The 20931-nt window shown below is 40.8% G+C and overlaps 1 protein-coding gene across 4 annotated transcripts in view; it reads left to right on the forward strand.

The window, feature by feature from the left end:
• The window catches only part of pcdh17 (protocadherin 17), a 58246-nt gene that overhangs the window by 12439 nt on the left and 24876 nt on the right, over window positions 1–20931 (forward strand). For 3 of the 4 annotated variants that reach the window (XM_030096638.1, XM_030096662.1, XM_030096646.1), the window contains 2 exons: window positions 10614–10672; window positions 11215–11387. In XM_030096638.1, the coding sequence (XP_029952498.1) occupies window positions 10614–10672; window positions 11215–11387 (232 nt within the window). The remainder of the gene's footprint in view (window positions 1–10613; window positions 10673–11214; window positions 11388–20931) is intronic. The other variant, XM_030096654.1, reaches the window with a different exon arrangement.

Consider the following 20931-nt stretch of genomic DNA (forward strand, 5'->3'; position numbering starts at 1 on the left):
GCTAGGTGTATGGACAGTATCCTTCCTGTCTTCCTCTCCCTCCTCATCTGGCTCATCCTTTGCTAATATACCCCAGCCCCTCTGATCTGATACATATACAGTAGATAGGTGACCTTGAAGTGAAACATAGTCCATCTGCTGTGTAGGCGTGTGTGTGGATGTGGATGTGAGTGTGGCTATGTGTGGCAAAAAAAAAAAAGAGGAGAACCCAGGTGTGTGTGTGTATGTGTGCACTTGTGCATGTATTGATATTACACATATGTGGTCATTCTGTGTCTCTTATTTGTGTGTCTTTATAGATCGGCGCCCGGCCTTGGCTTTAAGCCTTTGGGGAAATTTCTAAAAATCCTTTCATCTGCAGGATGGGCCTTCCTTCAGCAATTCAAACGGAATAATTTTCTCTTTTATGTGATTGTTTACCAGGTCTCCGCTTCCGTCTTGTCAACCTCCCGACAATTATTTTATGATTTCATTCACTGATACATTCAAAAGAAGTTGTCTTTTCATGGAAACTGATTTAAGATTAGACACCCTAATAACATACTTAAGGCTGTAACAGACAGCTGTGGCTCGCTTGGTGGACTGGGTCATCTTTCATTTCCGAGGTTGGTGGTTCAGTTCCCAAAGACTTTAGAATTCCATTAGTAAAAGTGTTCTGAGTAACTAAATAACCATAATGGCACTTATGACATTTTTGTGTATTTATGTTATCAGATCAGTGCAACTACCAGTGTGAGAGATTTTAAGATTTAGAATGACTTCAGCTTATTGATCCCTAGGAGAAATTACTTCTTTGTATTTAACTCATCGTAATCAGAGTTAATCTCGACATGGGAGCTGTTGTGGATCTTAAGGCCTTGCTCAGGGGCATACAGTGGTAACAAAGGCAGTGGCAATCAAACCAGCAAATTTCTGGTCACAAGCTTTTCTCTTTAACCCTTTGGCCAAACCATAAAAACACAGTGAGACTGTCTGAGCAGCGAGGTGTGCTTTAGCTGACGTCTGTCTGTAGTCCATGTATGAGCACTTTCAGTGGGACTGTTGTATGAATCCTTTTAATTTATTGAATTTTAAGAACTATGTTTTTCTCTCATAGTACGTCAATGCAAAGCAGTTGAGAGCATTAATATTCCCTATATGTATTTGGCATCTTCCTATAGATCCTTATGAAGATGTCTGGCTCTTATCTGGTCACATTGCCAGTCCTAAAGATATATTTGTAATGTCTGCCATTATAGCAACTGTCGTGACACTTCAAGGTTTTTTCAGAAATGTTCCATTTATACGAAGATTTCTACAAGTTTCCACCATTTGATTAGAGAAAACGCCGATCCACCCACTTTAGACGCACGAAGAATACAACTGTCCGTTTAGAAGTGGAGTTTTAGTTTTTATATGTGCTTTACATAATAACTGCGCTATTTAATAAAACTGACAAGAATTATGAAGGGATGTCAGATTTTGATAGTGCTCAGAGAACAACCTACTTAATCCACAAAATAAATAAAAAAAGAAAGCAGTTTGACTGGACTCTTCAGATCAAACACTGATTCGTTTTTTCTTTTAGTAGAGAAATGGACGTACAGTACAGCTGGTTGTTTTTGTTAATCGATAAACGTCTAATCTTTGCTGCATTTGGACTCAGGTAACTTTGGATAAATGAAAGTGAAACGAGGTGACGATAAACCCAAACCTGCTGAAAGCATTGATGAGTCATGTTGAGTGTACAAAGATCACCTACTTCAACCATTGGTTGTGTTTATTCACGGTTTGGAAAGCAGGACAGTGGTTTCACTCAAGTTAAGTACGCTATCTACCATTCCTCATCTACGCTACCTTCAAAGTTTACACAACTGCCCATATCAATAATGGCAACACTGGTTCCAGCTGTGAGATTCCCACAAAAGAAAACACAGAATATGTCTCAAATAGTGAAAGAAAACATTGCTGCTTTTTTTTTTTTTTTTAGTGTCGGCAAACTGTTTATGTGAAGGTTTTTAGTGTGTCTGAATAGACGTCAATGCCAAAAGCAACGTTTATCATTTACTCGCGGGGCTAGACTGCCACAGATGTGGATTGTGTTGATAGCAGTGCAAACATGGTGCATTGTGGGGCGCTTCCTCTTCAGAGCAGAGAAGTTTCCTCGGAGCTGGCTTCAGAGGTGGCAGCCACAATTCAGTTAGCTCCTCAATTGTTTTTTTTTTTTGTTTGTTTTTTTTTAGGATAATCCTCATAAGAATTCTCCAAATAATAGAAGATAAATGGAAAATATCAGAAGTGGTGTAATTTTCGAATGTGTCTAAAATCACGTGTGTGTTTTTTTTTCTGCCCTCGTTTGCTGGAGACACCCCTGACCAAAAAAAAAAAAAAAAAAAAAATATGAGAGACAGAAAAATGGAGAAACATTGCTTTTTTTTTTCTTTTTTTTTTTCTTTTTTTTTTTTTTTTGCTGTTTGGTAAACAGAGATGGGGTCACGGCTTGTTCCAGTCAGACTCTTTTGTCTAGGAGACTGTGATTTAGGGCAATTTCATTTCATGTCCAGCTCCTATTTAATTATTTTTGGGTTCCGTGCTGTTTTGACTGCCAGCGCAAGAACAGACTGCCTGATTTCATCGCACAGGTGTGACAGCTCCTCACAATACTGGCTCAGGAAAAGAAAAAAAACACACACAGAAACAGACGCACACTCTCAGTCACCTGCATATTTATCTGTCTACACCATCAATTATACATATATGCTGTATTTCAATATGCTTTGCCAGTTAAAGTAAGCTATGCCTGGCAGTAATATGACTTTTTTTGGAAAGCCATCAAATCAGACATATTTTTTCACATATTTTTTTCTTTTTTTTTTTTTATTTAAGTGACTCACTTTTCAGTTAATAAGTGTATCCCTTCACTCTGACCACCCACACAGGCAGTGTTTTCATCCCTTCAAAGGACATTACATTGAATTGCATTTATCTCCCGTTGGCCCTGACCACTGCAGGATTTATCATGTCTAATACCTCGTTTTGACCTCAAGCTATCCATCCTCAATATTTTGCAGTAAAAAAAATCAGCAATTGATGCTTATCCCCCCCCCCCCCCCCCCCCCCCCCCCCCAAAAGAGTAGTGGTTTCCCACCGAGTGACTATGTAAACAGATTTGTGTCCCCACTACATGAATAATACACACACAGACACACACACACTCACAGAGACACACACACACACACCCTCACACATGTAGACACCAATTCCCTGGTCTGGTAGAAGAGGATTATGGCAGACTTCTCACTCAGTTCCAAAAACCCCAGGGTCAGTCGTATGAATTCCCTCAATTTGAATTTCGTTTGCAGCTTGTTAGGATATGAATTGTGCCAATGCCACCCTTATGAAACTGGAATTAATTTTGCAGCCTGAAATATCCCACTCGCATGGCATTTCAGCCTATCCCACGTTCATTTTGCCTAAAGACAAATGTACAGCAGCTGGTGAGCAAGTAATATAAACTTACAATATTGTATTCTCAGGGCCTGTTTTTTTTTTTTTTTTTTCATCCGAAAACATCTGGTGATTACATTTGCTGTATGTCTTTGCTTGAACACGTAAAATACAGAAATAGATCCTTTTAAAGAACTGCCTTAAACATTGCCACCCCTCAAGTGCACACTAACCACTGTAATTAGGATTAGTGGAGAAAAACTGGCACAGCGAGTCCCACCATGACTCAAGCACAGCATCTCTACTGTTTTCTGCAAACAGAATTGTTACATTTTTATGATTAAAATGTAGAATTATATACACGGCAGTATTCTAAAACACCACAGAAGTGATTTTTTTTTCTTCCTTTCAATCTGTATCACAAGAATTCAGTTGTTAGTTAAGTTGTTAATTTGATGACAAAAGACTGGATTTTTGAGTGAAGCACTCCTGATTTCTGTTCCGTTTGTTTTGTACTACAGGTGCGCCGTAAAATAGGCCACATTAAAATGGAAAGAAACTAAGATGAAGCATTTTGGAGCCTCAGTTTTGTGTTTCCAATGTGGCAGTTTATCGTAATCTTCACCCGAGGGGATGTTGGTCAACATTGTGATAGTTTATAAGTGGTGTTGTTCATTTTAGCCAGATAAGGAAGATTCTCTCAATAACAGCTTAATTGGGCCACTAATAAATCAATTACACACAAAGAAGTTCAAAACAGATTATTTTATTTTTTTTAATCATTTTTTTGTAAACAGATTATTCTGTTTTGCTGCATCCTTATTTAGACAACTGTTATGTTGATGCAGGAATTTTTTTTAGTACTTTTCATGCATTATAAAATAGGCAAACCGATAAGATCCCCAGTAGCTACTGCTGTCCATATGTGTGTGTGTGTGAGAGAGAGAAAGCTAGACAGAGAGTAAGTTCAAGGATTTGCACTCTACTCAGAAGTTTGCATTTATTCTATTCTACGTGAGTTGATTCTGAAGTTGATGATTACAGACTTGAGAGTGCATTTAACAATGCTTTGTTGACTGTCTCTTAGATTCAGTACTTTGTATATCCCTCTGTGTGTTCTTTTCTTTATTTTAAATACGTTTTACAGGCATATAGGCTCCAAGATTAAATGACAAATGTTATTACAAATGGATGAATGTGTTCACAGAAACGGCCCTTGGAACTGATAGACTCTTTTATTGCTGCACAGTTTAAGGCAAATGCAGCTGTCCGTTATTATACATAGAAAAACTACCTTAGAAATGAGGCCAAAGCAGTCATTTGTAGACAGAAGAGAAAATTACATCCCTGCTTGTTCTTCTTCATAAGGAATAATAAATTGTCAGTAACTGCACAGGTCGTCTTTTCTTCTTGCTTTTCACCTATGTTTGATTTTAGCCCTCAAGTCAGTGTGTGCTTTGAATAGCAAGTCAACTCTTTCCACTGAATTTGCGTTCTTCTGTAATTCTTTTTTTTTTTTTTTCTTCTTATCCGTGTGAAGTGTTTTTCCTCTCTGAGACTGAAAATGAAAAATGTCGTGGCACTAAGACGACTTGATGCTTTCCCCAGGGTTCCTAATAGGCATCTCTAATGGCACTGTACGGTCAACCAAAATAATAGACAATCAATGAGAGTGGTTGCATATTAATTATGGATATTGTGTCTTTGCTGTTTAGAAATGAACAGGCAGGGGAGAGGTCATGCTGTTTATGCAAGTGTAAAAGCCTCCAAAATGCTACTTAGCCCAATTTAATGAAGGGAAAAAGCCTCATTCCCCACCAAATGAATACGAATGCAAAAAAATAAATAAATAAATAAAATGGAAGGCAGTTCTTCCATGAATTATGAATTATGGCAAACCATGATTAACAAGATGAGACTATTGAGTTGGATTAGAGCTGCCTGAGTCACCAGCTTCATAATAAACCACCGGTTTCACAAAAATACACTATAGTAATTCTATAAAAAACACAGCTGTAATATTTCAAGAAAGCAGCCACTCTCACATGTGCAGATGTGGGCGACTCTGTTAATGTTAAGCTGTTTTGTAGATTTGTAGGACCAAGGCTGAGCTCACTACAATTACTGTATGTGGAGTAGAACAGAGACTGTCAGTAAGAGATATACTTTAAATGACTAATCACAAGGGATGACAAAAATAATCAATATATTCTGATACTGTCGCCGGTGATAAGCTATTATTACAGTGGCAGTGACTTCCCAGCATGTTATCTCACTTTACAGAGGTTTATCCTCCTTCAGTGAAGGCATTTTTAAATATTTCTTGGAACGTAATACTCAGGGTCCATTGTCTGTTGCAAAACTGACTTGTATTTAACGTGTGAAAGGATGCTTTTTTGTGTATCAAGTCTGTTTAAATGCAAGTTGTGTGGATATCAGGACAGCTGTTTGTATGACTGCTGTGGAAAGCTGGGATTGTGAAATGAACACAAGTGTAAGGACAGTTATGTGGCTGACTCGCTGTGGAAAATCATTTAGAACTAAATCTTGCTGCAAGGGCTTTGCTTAATATATACTGGATATAAGCAGAATACTGCAGATGATGATGATGATGATGATGCAGGCAGTCCCTCAATGTATTTGAAAATGTAGGACTGTCACACAACACACACACACACACACAAATGAGATTTGGTCCTTAAATCTTGCCTTCATGTTGGAAAGATCTTAACTGTCAGACTTCCAGTTAAAACTAGTACAACTAAAGAATTACAATTGGAGCAGTGCAGTTTAGATGAATAACCCAACAGACTAGGTTTGAAGGCTCCTCACTAAAAATTCCTGCACTGCAAGAAGACACATTTCTCTTGTGTAATTTTTTTTCCTTCTGCACCCAGAGGTTTGCTGAGTATGCATGCTTGATTTGAGCTTTGCCTGCTGTCATTTATACAGTTGCATTTGTGCACACTTGAGAGATGCCAGTTTAACTACTTTTTTTTTTTGAACCACTGTCAACAAGACAGCTCACTCAGGCATCTTGGAATTATGATGGAGGTTACGTTTGAGTGTTGTTGACATGTAGTGTAATTGCAAACAGAAAACTACTTTGCAGGGTTCATTTTTCTTTTGTGTTATTCTCGAGAAGACATACTTAAGGATAATTTCTCTCAGGGTTTAATACACAGGATGCAGCGTTGACCTGTCGTACAGCAGTTGCTCCCAAATAGAAATGCCTCCAAAACCTATAATTATATACGAGTATTAGCTAAATCGGTGTCTGAAAAAAGCAAAAGTGATAATTCTATATTTATCAACATCAGTATCGGCTTCAGCTACTCTGAAGTTTATATGTAGTAGATGTCTACTCAGTTATCTGTGGGAGATGGTTACCAGGCAGGAAGTAGACTGATGGCTAGAAGTTCACTTAAGCCCATGAATTGATCGTTCTGTTATCTCCAGAAAGATGTTTCAATGGTAATTAGATCTGATCACTTGCAACTGCTCCTCAGCCGCTAACTAGTCAATGCAGTGTAATTATTGTCTTGTTACTCCACCCCTTTTTTTTTTTCCTTTTTGGTTGCTTCCATCATCCCTTCTCTTTACTGCCTTGCCCCCAGCAACGCGAACCCTTTTCTTTTTATTATGTGCTTTTGTTTCATGTCCTTCCCCTCACCAGCGCACTTCTTTTTCTCTAAACTCCAGATTTCTCTGGCTCGTCATCCTTTATTCCCATTTGGCTGTTGCTGATCCACTTTGAGAGTCTTCCAAGTGGAATAAACCTAAACTTACTTGGTGGCAATGTCACTCACAGGCAAAAACACCACAAAGTCACAGTCTATCAGATTAAAACCTTCCGCGTCGATGTTTATGGCTTCGTGACAAGGGTTGATTAGGAACCCCTCACACCATCTGACCTGCAGAGACGCGTGTTCTCACATGCATGCACTCGCTGAATGAGAATTATGTGTGTTTCCAGGTAGACAGTAAAGGACAAATGCATGTATCATACCTCGAAGGAGAAGAAGCGGGAGGGGCGTGCTCTTGTTCCTGTGAATAAAAGAGAGCTGTCCAATGATGTGTGAAAGAGAAGCGGCAATTTGTCCTTGTTCACCGCCCCTATGCAAGACATCAAATACACATATACGGGAACGCACGGCAGTGGATACACGCAAACAAACACCCACAGAACTGAGCAGTGCCCTAAAATGCACCAACATGGCCTGAGAGAAGAATAGCACTCCAATATGCTCGTCCCATTTGTCTCAATCGGCCGGCTGTCGGAGCGGTCAGTCTTAGGGCCTCAATGGGAATACAGAATAGAGTGCAGCTTTTTACACTTACTCAGCCTCACTCTACTCAGTGTCTCTCTGACCTTTCTGGCCTTGCTACATGGACGATATACAAGACATCATAGACTGAAGTACAGCAACATGCTTTTGTAATTCTCATCTTCGCCTACATAAACTCCACTAATGACCCCCCAAAATCCGAGCTTCATATGGAAAACTGCAACAACGCTTTTGTATTAAAGAGCGGCACAGCGCTTCTTTGAACCTTCGCCATCTAAAACTCACGGATTAGATTAAAAACTAAGCTACATTTTTTTAAACTCCAGAAGCTAAACTTATAGTTCACTTTAGTTCAGTTCATTTCAGGTCATTTCAAGAAGTTCCAACTGGCAAAACACGTGGCAATAAATATTTAATGGTTCTGGCAAAAGCTACAACTAACACAGTCAATAATAATAATAATAATAATAATAATAATAATAATAATAATAATAATAATAATGTGATCACTGGGCATATATCTGCTATTTATCACTGCTCCTCAAATTATACTGTCACTCACTGAAGGCTCTGAATTGTTCGCTACAAAGAAGCCCACACTGGCCGTTATCGACCCTTTAATTGGAAAGAGGCTCATTGTAGTGAAAGGGCCGGGCAGTACAGACAGACAGGAAGAGATGGACGCTTAAGATCAGGCTGCAGCCTAATTGGCAGGAAAGAGATTTCTATGAAGTGGCGTAATGTGCTTTTTATTGGCATGTGGAGGGGTGGAGCACCAGCTACTTTAAGTGTGATAGGCGTTTTTACCTCCACGAAGGACGTTTGTCTATTCATCCGGAAAAATGCAGCGTAACTACCAACCTGACTGCCATTAAATCCTGGCATTTGTCAAAAATAATACATTATGGAATGGAAATAATGCAGAGAACAAATCCATGAATTATTCTTCACTTATATAACCTTGTGTAGCAGAGGCTTGCTGAATAAGATCTGACTTTTGTAGCCAAATAAATGAAACTGTGTGAGGGAGGGGAGGAAGGAAAAACAGAGAGATACAGCCCGAGGTGACAGCCGAGGTGGAGGGCGGTACACACAGGTGTGGAAAGTAAATTAAACCCTGCAATAATCAGGAAAACCATTTTTGTTAATGTCCTTTCCTCCTGATCAGATTCAGTGCGAACACTGCAAAGTTGATTGAAAAATATGTCCAAGGTTGATTCTTGGCTATAAAAGTACAGAAGGGGCACATCAATATAAAGACTTCCATCTCTCTTTTTTGAAAAAAAAAAAAAAAAGAGAAAGAAAAAAGAGTCAGGCTTTTATCATTTCAATGCCATGCGATTTTCAAACATTCATTCTTCTTTTACTTTGTGGTCAGAATCCAGCCTTTGATCCATTTTTGTGGGTGTTTTTGTTTAATATTGGTGAAGGCTGAGCTGGAATAAAGTGTTTAGGTAGAGATAAAGGTGTTGGCAAAAGCATGGAAGGTCAGAGTACTGAGGTGGCCTGTCTGACCTTCACACACCCTCTTTCAGACCGAGCCACCGCAGAGCACGGATGACATTGAAATACTGTATTGACTGCGAGTCAAGCTGTGCATGTGAAAAACCCCGGCACAAGGAGACATTACTCACTAAACATGACATTTTACTGCTATGAATTCAAGACAGAGTTGTGCACAACACAGCGTAATTATTTGTGTTGCTGTGATGAATGCCAATGCAACTCTATGAAGACATTTGTTCCCTTCATGGCTATGCCTCTATGCACAGGAATGATGGACACTTTTTTTTCCATCCCCTGGAAGAATTCATAATAATCAAAAAACTCAATATGTGCTCCTTGTATTCTTTCTGGCTTATAGGAGCTCTGTGCATTCGATTGCAATAGTTGTTTTCATTTAGTGCAAAGTTGATAGGTTTTTCTCTCTAAATGCCAGACTTCACAATAGAATCCTTGTGACCTTTTATGTCCTTCGACATGAATAAAAGCTCTCATATACTGAACATTAATATAATTACTTAGAGTGGAGGATGGCAAGTGTCTAGTACCAGTTAGATTGATGTAGTCTGTAAAGAACGGCAACACACATGCACCACATACCGTTTGTGTGTTTGTGTGAGTGTGTGTCTGCAGTTTATGTAATCGGGCTTGTTCTAATATTCCATTATGCCACTGTATTTTGTCAAACGTGTCATATTTGTTCTCGTGTGTGTGCGTGTGTGTGTGTGTGTGTATACGTAAGACTTTACCTTGTTTGTGCAATTTTGTGTGCGCATGTAGTGTTCTTTCTTCTATCGATCCACAGAGCTTCAAGCCCCCGGTGTATGATCAGGTTGCCCATATCGAATAAAACACCACATGGTTCAACACATACAAGCCCCATTTTCTCACAAACAATTTATCTCCATGCGTGAAACTAGGAGGAGAATAAAAAAAGTGTTGTTTCAGGGATTCAGCAGTTTCTAGCAGAATAGTTGGCGAAGGCACAGTGAGCAAAATGCATTTTAATATTTCTACAAATTCTGATGGGATTTGGTTACTTGATGCAACACAACAACACTACGAAACTGCAACTACAAAGTTTTCTGTTTTCATCAACATCCTCGTCCTTGCAGTTATTGATTGTATGATGTCCGCCAGACTTCATGCTGGGATCATGTGACTTATACTTGGATGGCTAATTAGCCTGTTTTATGTGGTTAATGAGATGCTCAAACGACGGGGATATAGAGCTCACATTTCCAGTTTTTTTTCTCTTTTTTTCGCCCCTTCTCTGTCCTCTGCCTCCTTTTTTCCTGCATAATTAATCGTATGTCGCTAGGAAGTCTTGTTTCACAGCAGGACTCACTCCAGAATAGTGTACTACATACTTTCTTTTCTCTCTCTTCTCTACAGACGGACAATTTCCCCACTGAGCCTAATTATATGGGTAGCAGACAACAGTTTGTTCAAAGGTAAGAGTTGAAATCTATAAGCGTCACTGGATCCCAGATCTTTGTTTTCATTTTGCCAATAGTCCCTACTCGGTCCTATCACAACAGTACCTTTATTGACAATTCATTGTATTGAGTAAAAGGCAGAGTAAGAAGCATGTTCTTTTAATTGGGTTTAAAACGGTCACTAACTGTATTCTCTATAACCACCGTGTGATTTTTCTCAGGAAGGTGGGAAGCATATACCATCCTCTGTATTTCCACCACTACAGAAATATTTGTAACAGCTACAACCTTAGTAATACTGAAACTCTGTTAGTTAATACATTAACAGTTTTGTTTAACTTCTGTCATCTTATGATGTATGCTCATAAAATAGAAAAAAAACAAACCTGTGTTTGAGATTACCTGATGACTCTAAATTGCCTGTATATGCGGCCGTGAAACTGCGCGATTTTCCTGTCTCTGTGTTTGAACTGTGATAAGGCCTTTGGGAAATATCAGCAAACAAGCAAACACTAACACTGTTACACCTTGTGTTTTTATTTTTTTCGCGTGTCTAGTAGTTCGACGTTCAAAGACCCGGAGCGAGCGAGCCTCAGAGACAGCGGTCATGGCGACAGCGACCAGGCTGACAGCGACCAGGACACCAACAAAGGCTCCTGCTGTGACATGTCCGCAAAAGAAGCCCTCAAGTTGAAGGCAGCAGGCGTCAAACCGCCGCCGTTGGAACAAGGTGAGAGTTTCCTGGCACATTTGACTGCATGAGAGATCAGAGATACCATGAATGCAAAGGCTTCCTTTTTTTTTGTTTTTTTTGTTTGTTTTTTTTTGCTCTGCAGGTATTCGTGCAACAATTGTTCTTTTGACTCACCTGAGCGTTCACAGTCTGAACTTAGATGTGGCTACTTGGTTCTTCGCTACTTTGTTAGCCACACTTTTCTCATTAAATGCCTTATGTATGTGTGTGTATGTGTGTATGTGTGTGTATTGGAGGGTGTGAGCAAGTGTGCATTCTATACACGTCCTCAGTTTATCAAAGCAGACAAGCCCATTATGTTTTTATAAGCCCAACTACTTCAGCCTCTCCATTTAGTCCCCCTTCCCCGAGCAGCCGTCTCTGAAACTTTGATAATGGAACATGGAAAATGACTTAGTGAGCGGCAGGCGATGTAGCTTCGTTGTGTTGGTGATTAAATATGAATAATTATTCTAAGCACTGTGGGTCGGGCAGATTACACATGACATGTGTAGAACAATAGCGTCCCAGATATGGGTTGTTTCGGTCCCTCTCGCCGCTGCCACCTCTCGTGATTAGTGCTGGGTCACGGAAGGCAACAAAGTCAAGATTATACATACTGTGGATATAGAAGGCAGCAACAGGATAGGAGGTGTGAGGTGAAGTTTTTCACAGCAGTGTCAACTAGTCATGTACAGTGATGTGCACCGTTACGCGCTTGCTAAAACCGCTATTCCCACAGCAGCAGAAACTCAGTCAAGTCTCCATGCTAAGAACTATGTATCTCACTTGACTGGATCCAGAAGTACAGTTCTGTATCCTGAACATGGATTCTCTGTAATGGTGCTATTAATCCAGGGACCAGAAGGCCCGTTTTACTCTTTGCGAAAGGACAATGACAATTTGTGCAACACTATGTGCTGCAATATGCATGTCTGACGAGATTGCAGTTTGTTTTTTTTCTTTTCATTGGTTTTTTAGAATGAAAAAAAAAAAAAAGACACACATTGAAAAGAGAAATTGGCCAATTAAAAACCCCCATATGTTTCTCATTTTCAAAATGTTGTCATCTAATTGTCCATGCGGGACTGAAAGGATCACATTACTCAGAAGATATATGATAAAGAGGGGCTGAGAGTGTGTGTGTTGGGCAGCAGTCAGTGAAGCATCAGTGTCTATGTGTTGTTGGTGTGTACGTGTGGATTCTGCCTCCCTACACCGGTCTGTCAACCTTTCTGTGTTCTTTTTGAACAGTGTTGTTTTGATCTTCAACAGGGGTGTCTTCACACACACTACACACACACACACACACACACACACACACACACACACACACACACACACACACACACACACACACACACGTACACACACCCACACACACACATGTTCGTGCTGGACACTCCCTGTAACCTGGTTTTACCTGTTCCATTCTCACCGCCGCGCTCCCATCTATTGTCATGCTCCGCGATGCTTTCTCCCCCACTCCACAACTTTCCGTTCCACCTCCCTACCTCTCCTTGTTTGGGGAAATCGATTGATGTGAGATTAGACAGTTAACCGGTTGCAGCTGCCTGTGTTTAGCCAATAACATGCGGGCCCAGCTAAGCTGTGGGGGAGGGCGGGGGCGGGAGGCCAAGGCGTGACGGCGCAGGAGCAGCGATGAGGGGTGAGGGCCGGTGAATATCTCTCTGGCTGGATTCCAATGCATCTTTATTAACTTCCACAGATACCAGTTGAATGCTGGATGGCCTCCCACTCTGAGATTTTACTTTGAAACAACCTGTTTGTGTCGTTTGTCACTCAAACTACAGTGTCATCTGTAGAGATTTGCTTTTGTGTTTTATGTCAACTTGTAGTATAAAATGAATTGTAAACCGGGCACCTTCTTTTATAGACACAACAATTTTCCCATCTACTGTTTCATCTGAAGCTGACCCACTCATGTCCAGATAACGCAGTACTTTTCATGGGTAATTAATGAGGCTCAGTGAAACGAAGAAAGCAAACAGAGGAAATTGAAATGTGAGCTATCGAAGACGATACTGTATGGTTTACTGCAGCGGACCCGGGCTGCTGCTTTCTGTGGTTTTAGTGAAGGCTTCCTGTGAGGGCATGTACTGTATGTACTACATGTGTGGAAGGATACCGACATGTCTGTTATCAGATGGAAAAAAAAAAAAAAAAAAAAAAAAACAGGAAAGGAAGCTGGTCATTGTCCACTGTCCCTTTGGTAGTTTTCCTGCAGGCTTGTTTTCTACACATCTCAGCACTAAGTGTCTACTTCATAGGTTTCTCGGTATTCCCCCCCCCCCCCCCCCACCACCACCATTCCTCCGTCATCCGGTCTTAAGTCCTCTGTTTCCCATCTAAGCATAGCTCTCCCAATTACTCTCTGTAGCTCTCTCTGCTTTCCTAGCGAGAACACTGCAGCCTCGTTCACTGGCTCAGTATAAACAGAACTACAAGTGCACAAAGCATGTAGTTCAAGTCCCAATCAATCCTCAGGTCTGTTTCAGTACTTATTCTTTATCATGGTGAGGATGGAAGCTTATGGTGTAGACACCACTGTTTCTTTTTTTGGTTGTGTCTAACTTTACGTATCTTTCTGCTTGATTTTACATACTTATCTATCCTCGGTTTTTCCGTTTGTGCTCTCCCCTGATGAAATACATTATCAGCAAAACCATATAACTTTCTTATAGCCTGATTGTAATTTATCTCCCGGATGTACAGTATGGTTTCCTTACAGACAACATAATCTGGACATCTTCGCTCCAAAGATCAGTCTCAAATTGATTAATTAGCCTTGCAAAATGGATAGTAATGTATTAATTAAGCTTAAGTATATCAAATGCATTTTTTTTTTGCCGGTTTTAAACAGCGATTAATTGATGCTCCAACGCGCCTGCAGCAGACATTAATACAGGCTTGTCTGGCTCTGGCGGAGTGGCTGGCAGCACATCGCTCGCCTCTGTGGAGATGACTGCTATAGTCGCTATCACGAACAGACAGGCGGCAGTGGTGTAGCGAGATGTTACCCACTGATAGGGCTGTCCGAGCAAATGGGGGGAGAGAGAGATGATGGAAGAAGGGGAGGGAGCGCACGGAGCGGGACGGATACTGTTTGACTGTACCAGCTGACCTATCCTAATTAGCCGCGACTGGATTATGATAATCAACGCTCCTTCAGCCTTTCTTTTTAAAAAGGATGGCATGAGTGGGACACAAGAGGGAGGGAGGGGAAGGTTGGGAGGAGGATGAGACACTGCAAGGACAGTGTGGCTACGGGGAGGAAAAGCAGCATGAAATGTGTTCCTGTGATAGCGTCGTAGAAGGCGACGAAATTGACTTTTTTCCTGTTATTTGTGGCAGTGAGATAAAAATCTCCCATCGTCCCTCAGTTTTTGGTGAATATCTTAAATGAGGGAGATGTCACACTTTGTCAGTTGCTTTCACATGTAGCAAGCTCTTTGCAGAAACACCCCGTGCACCCAGTGGCATTATAGAGCACACAAATAAATCCTGTCAGCATTCATATTCAGTTCCCACTCACAAAAACCTGTTTCCATGCTGATTGTAGATATATATTTTTTTAGGCGTTTTGTAATTTATAGACTTCAAGATTGAGACACATCTTAAAGATGCTGTTTATTGTTTACTCCTCTGCTCAGCTTGATTAAAACGTTTCATGAACACTGATTCATTTTTGCTACATTTCGACTCTTCGTGTGTAAATTACAGAACTTAAATCCCTCCTCACTTCTTTACATGTAATCTCTGCAGCTTAGCAAACAACAAATAATATCTGTAGCGTCTGCTTCTGTATGGATCTTTTAGTTTGACCTATGCGGATCTCATAGGAAGTGTACGCTGGTTTGTTCAGCTTAAGCCGAGAGAACATGCTATATCAAGTGAAGCAGGCGAAGTTGTCGAAAATATCACAGAATAAATCAGTATTTCAAATGAGTATGCCTCTGTGAATAACAAGCGCCTGAAAATCCTATTTATCCCTTCACACAGCACTGTTAGTATTTCTGTCATTAGCATTTTCAATTAAAAACAATAGCTGGAATTACCAAGCGCTCAAACAATGCATGATGTAAAAAGTCCTCATTATGCACTGTGACACTTCCAAGCAAAAGTAGGACATGCTTTTACATTTGTTTATGAGCGAAATCATGTGAAAATTAGGTCCTTACAAGTTATTTTGATGAATAATACGTTTTTCTCTTCCAGTCCACACTGAGACCAAACAAACTTAATATTCAGACTTTAATCCATCTTAAATATTCACTCGTCTTCCCTTGTGGTGGTCTTAATCTTAAGACTGTAGCACAACCGTACTTTTCCAAAGAGTCTTTAGTCCCCCCAATCTCAGTCGTTCCCCGTTTTCTTTTTATTTAGAGCAATTAATTTGAATCATGAGTGAACCTTTGATATACAAAAAAAAAAAAAATGCAATTCCAAGATTAATTGACTGGTCAGAAGTCAGATCAGATGCCCTTTTCACACTTGTAGCCATAGCAACCTCCATCCTGTTCACTCTGGCCTTCAATAAACCTTTATCTGACTCTTGGAAAAGGGCATTCCATTCACCATCATTCATATTTCATGGACACATAAAGGCAGACACGATTCTCACAGGGTGGGTAGATGCATAGCATATCTGTAATTTGAATCCTTTAGAACTGTATTCAAGATGCACGGCGGTTAGCGTGTTGCATGTTTATTACTGAAGTTTACATTTAGATGGGGATGCTACCCTTTGTTCATATTATTCTATATTTGTTGCCACAGTGGTCATATTTGTGGTGTTTTTTTTTTTTTTTTTTTTTTTTTTTTTTTTTTTTTGTGGATATTCAAAAACTCCCATTAAAGTTCTTTGCAAGAATTATATTGTGTTCTTACTTTTGCAAACCAATTGTTCCACCATCAGCAAACCTGCGCAATAGTTGTTTTCACAGTCTGATGAAAGAATATATGCCTTTTATCTTTGAAGTAAATATTGTCAGCCGTTCCCTTTTAAGAGGTGAACTGCTGTTCATAATGAATGTTTTCAAGCTATAGAAATATAGAAAGGAAGACAGCCAGACAGAGAGAAAGAGCGAGAGAGATAGAGAGACCAAACACAACAGAAGTGAATCACACTCTTCCACAAGAAAAAAGAAACAACAAAAAAAAAAAAAAAAGGAAGAAATAAAACAAAGCAACACAAAATCTGTCTGCTGAAAGACAGGCTGCTTGAAGACGCACTTCTTCTGAAACTTTTCCAGTGGGCATTGAATCCAAAGTGGAGTTGTGAAGGAGCCACCGTACAGCCAGAATGCGGCTCAATCAAATTATGGGGACAAAGCCGCAGAGTTGCGATGTTTATTTATCATATGGAAAGCCTCAAAAGCAACAGAGAAAGTGAGTTTCCTCCTTCCTCTTGTCATTAGATGCTCCATAGCTGTGATATGCATATACAGCTGTCAAAGATAGTTGGACTAGAATCGATCTATGCGATTGTTGCAGTAATGTCCTGAATATTTACACTGTGAGAAATACAAAACAACGTTTTTAGCCAACTTCTTCAGTCAACTGCTGCTTTTTCAAAGCTTAATGCCGAAAACATGTTTGTTTGAAAGTGAGTTGGAATAATGAAGATGCTCCTAGCATCCGTCGGGGTGCACCCTCGCCATCGCTGTTTATGTGCGATTGTTCACATGATGGCAAAGTAATTGTTGTGCAGGTTAATGGACAAACATCTGCTGGGAGGGAAGCTTCATCTGAGAGCATTCTAATTAGTCCGTTCACAAACATCGCTCTAAACAGGTAGCATATGGAGGAGTCATGGTTTCATGTGATGCTATCACATCTGTCTGTTTAAACATGATTAATTGAGGCTATCAGAACGTGTTTACACCCGTTGTTCCAATGGAGACACGTACGTTCGTCATTTCAGTCGACTCTCTCATGGCGGCATGAACTCGGCTTTGTGTTTCACTTCTCCTGTCAGATCTCTTCGTGTGCCGTCATCAAAAGGAAACCAAGAAACAACTCTGGCCTCTGCTTAAGAACTTAACTGTCTTGTTTTAGTATTAGATTACTGAGGAATCTATCGCAAAGTGTGCAGCACGGCCTTGGGGAGTAGATTAGAAAAACAGGCAGCATCTGAAAGCGGCGGCCAGATGCTCACAATTCTTCCCACCGTTTGAGAGCGTGAGCCACTGGGCAGAAAGGATTTGTTTCTGAGGGTGTCATCTTCTCCCGCCCCTCATCTCTTCGGCTTTCCGTGGTGTGTCCCTGGTCGGGGTGATAGGCTGATTCATGGCAAACATCGCCGGCTACTTTCCTGGTGGGGAAAATGAGAACCATCAGCAATCTGGACTTCTCCAGGATGCATTACTCAAAGTCAAATAAGATTTGTGGGCGTTTGTGCGCCCGTACACATGTGCCAGATCGTGCGGTCGCCCCGTTTTTAGGGGATGTGGCTGTATTGCACAGCAGTGAGGCGATTTGCAGCTAAGCTACTGGAATCCTGTGGAAAAGCCTAAAATCTTGTGGGGTGAAGGGAGGGGGAATATCACAGTCTTAGGATTTCTTCTCTCTCATTATAGAAGATTTAAAAGGATTAGTCTATTTTTCTTTAATGCTCAAAGTTATAATAAATTCCAACATTATTATTGTGGGTCACAAAGTGTTATATCTATTCTTGTGTCCTCTCCCTTTGTGCTTGAAGTGTGTGAGTTTTCACTGCACAGGCTGTGGGGAGTGATTTCCACCTCTAAACCTCGGCCCGCCTGCATGGCGGATCACCCCTGATCCTCATTCAGCTAGTCAAGCCATCTCAAGCACTGTGGCACCACGGTGTTGGAGAGGATTGATGAATATCTTCGACTCTTACCACTTGGGCTGTAAATCGTTGACATTATCCCTTCACCCTGGTAACCGCAGTGAATAATTATAGCGTGTTTATGGAAGCCACGACTGAAAATATGTCTTATTTCACTCTGAGCACTAATACAGTGTCTCGGCATATCGTGATCAGACTTCTCATCGGTTTAAGTCGCTATAAGAGCCCTTTGAGAAGGTTTTTTTTTGTTGTTATTTTTTCCCTGACCTCCAGTTAGGGCTGCTGACCCTAGATACTTCCTGATGCCCAGTTCTCTCTCTCCTAGCACCGCTCTTGATGAGAACACGACGGTATATTAATCCAGGAGTGTGCTCAATCACATTACAATTGAAAAAAAAAACACACACAAAGCCATTAAACTCTGTGGAAATATTATTCAAAGCCCATTATAAAATGTAGGTGCACTGAGTCTGAGGATTAGTCCAGAGTCATGGAGATTTAAAGGTAATCACTCTACAGCCATATTGTTAAAGCTTCATCTACTGTGAGGCCTGGTAAGACCTAAACGATATTATTTATTTATTTATTGTCCTCTGCTTTTCAGTAAGTGGATTTTGCCAGAGCAGTACTAAACACACTTTTGTGTGCAGAGACTGTGAGCCGCGAAGGCTTTTACATTGCGTTCACCTGGTGGAACGGTTCGAATGTGTGTTTGTTTTAATGTTTCGACTTTTCAACTGTGTCTAATACAACTCAGAACATGAGCCAAGGTGGTTTGATTAGTTTGCATGTTTCACGTTTACAGTTTATACACACAGGCACACACACACACACACACATACACACTGGCTTGCTTGCTGTAAACACACTAGTAACCTACATTACCTGCCAGACTGCTTTCTTTCTGCTGAGCAACTAAAAAAAAAAAAAAAAAAAAAAACCTTGTCAAACTAGTTTCTACCCCACGCATTAAAGATATATTCCTTCAAAGCAGAAGCAGGAGCGACACCCAGCTATCTGCTCCCAGTTGTTGGCTTTGTTATCACGCGAGCAACAACCTTGTAGATGTGGCGTCTGTGCTATAAATGAAATTAATTAACATAGTGCGTCTGAGCCCCGTGGCGGTGCAGCCTACATTTTTTTCACCGGCATTAACCTCTCACTGCAAAGCTCTGCAAAGCTCAGTAAAAAAATTGTGATTATAGTACACACAATTAGGATCTTATCGCAACTTTTGATGTGGGGATGTATGGCGATAGAAGCTCCGCCGGTGGATTCAGGGAGCGGAGGTGTTGCTGCAGCGTTCAACTCGTGGCTGACGCCGAGTGAGCTTTTTCTTAAAACTGAGCAGTCAATCAGAAAAAGTGCTGTGCAGCCGTGTGCCTGTGTCTGTGAGCCTGTTAGATAAACAAACTTGGACAATGATAGCTCCAGTGAACAGGACTCATTTGTAAAAGGCTGAATGGCCGGGCTTTAAAACAGACATTGGATTGTCCTTCTGCGGTGCTTCAATAAGAAAACCATCGATTGTTGTGAGATTTTGACTTGTAGGCTGGGAATTGACTGCTTTCCCCCCAAAGTTTTCAGGAGTTAACCGAAGAAGCAGCCACAATAACTGTTACATTGTTGCTGCCGCACCTCTTTCAGACTGCGTGTTGCAGAGCAGCAGCAAAAATTGTTCCAGTATCTGCTCTCAGTGGGTGAAACATGTTGTCCGGCACAGCAGTAGGGGAGGATACTACGGAGCAGATTATAATGATACAGAACATCGTCACTCCCTGGACCAGAGCCACGCCGCGGCCATCTGTCCTCTGTCCACGGACAGCTGGGCATTTGTGCATTTGTATATGTGTGTGCGCGCGTCGGCTGTAATTCTAGACATTAACCGAGCTCTTTTACATATGCTTTGATAGCCTCCTTTACTTCCTCCCGATTATTTTTCAGTCGGATACATGATTGCCCTCATCGCATTCGCCTCTCATTTTCATGCCGGGTTTCATATTTGTTACATGTTTAAGCCCAAAACTACCTGAAAAAGCAGCTTGTGAGCAAAGCGCTGCTCCTTCTGCGCCCCTTCACGTCTGCATACAGCTGTTTCAACTGAAAGGAAATGAAGCGGCTTGTTAGTATTTACTGTTTGCAGTGTTTTAGAGGTAAAAGATTAGTTGATTAGTGGAAGGAAAAAAAAATAGCAGTTGCAGCCTTCGCGTCCTTGTAGTTCCGTGTGTTGTTCTGTGCCCTCGCGTTAGTGGTGCCATCTGTACTTTTTTGTACTTTCAGTGCATGAGTGGGTTTTGATAAGTTAGTCCATTTTGGATGTGTTCTATGTAGTTGGAGTACACACACACAAACACACACACACACACACACTCAGAGCTCTGCATCTGCAGCCTGTGTCAACTCTTTTGTTCATCCTTTTATTTTTATGATAGTCTCCTTTGTCTCTGCAGACATCCGTCTTATAAAGACCAACTCTTTGAGCATGGTAATTAGCATTGACTCAAATTTGATGTGGTTCCACATTTTTAAGAAAAATGTAATGACACCTCACTTGCTTGTTATACAAAATATGCTTTGAATGACAGGTTCTCTGTCTCTGCTGAGGACGAGTGTTGCAGCGCATTCTCTGAACCATCCAGTTCGTTTGACTGGTCGCACTTCCTACATGCAGGCAGTTTGCTTCCATCCCTGCTTTGCAGGAGT

Source organism: Salarias fasciatus, chromosome 1, assembly GCF_902148845.1.
Source record: "Salarias fasciatus chromosome 1, fSalaFa1.1, whole genome shotgun sequence".
Classification (NCBI taxonomy): domain Eukaryota; kingdom Metazoa; phylum Chordata; class Actinopteri; order Blenniiformes; family Blenniidae; genus Salarias; species Salarias fasciatus.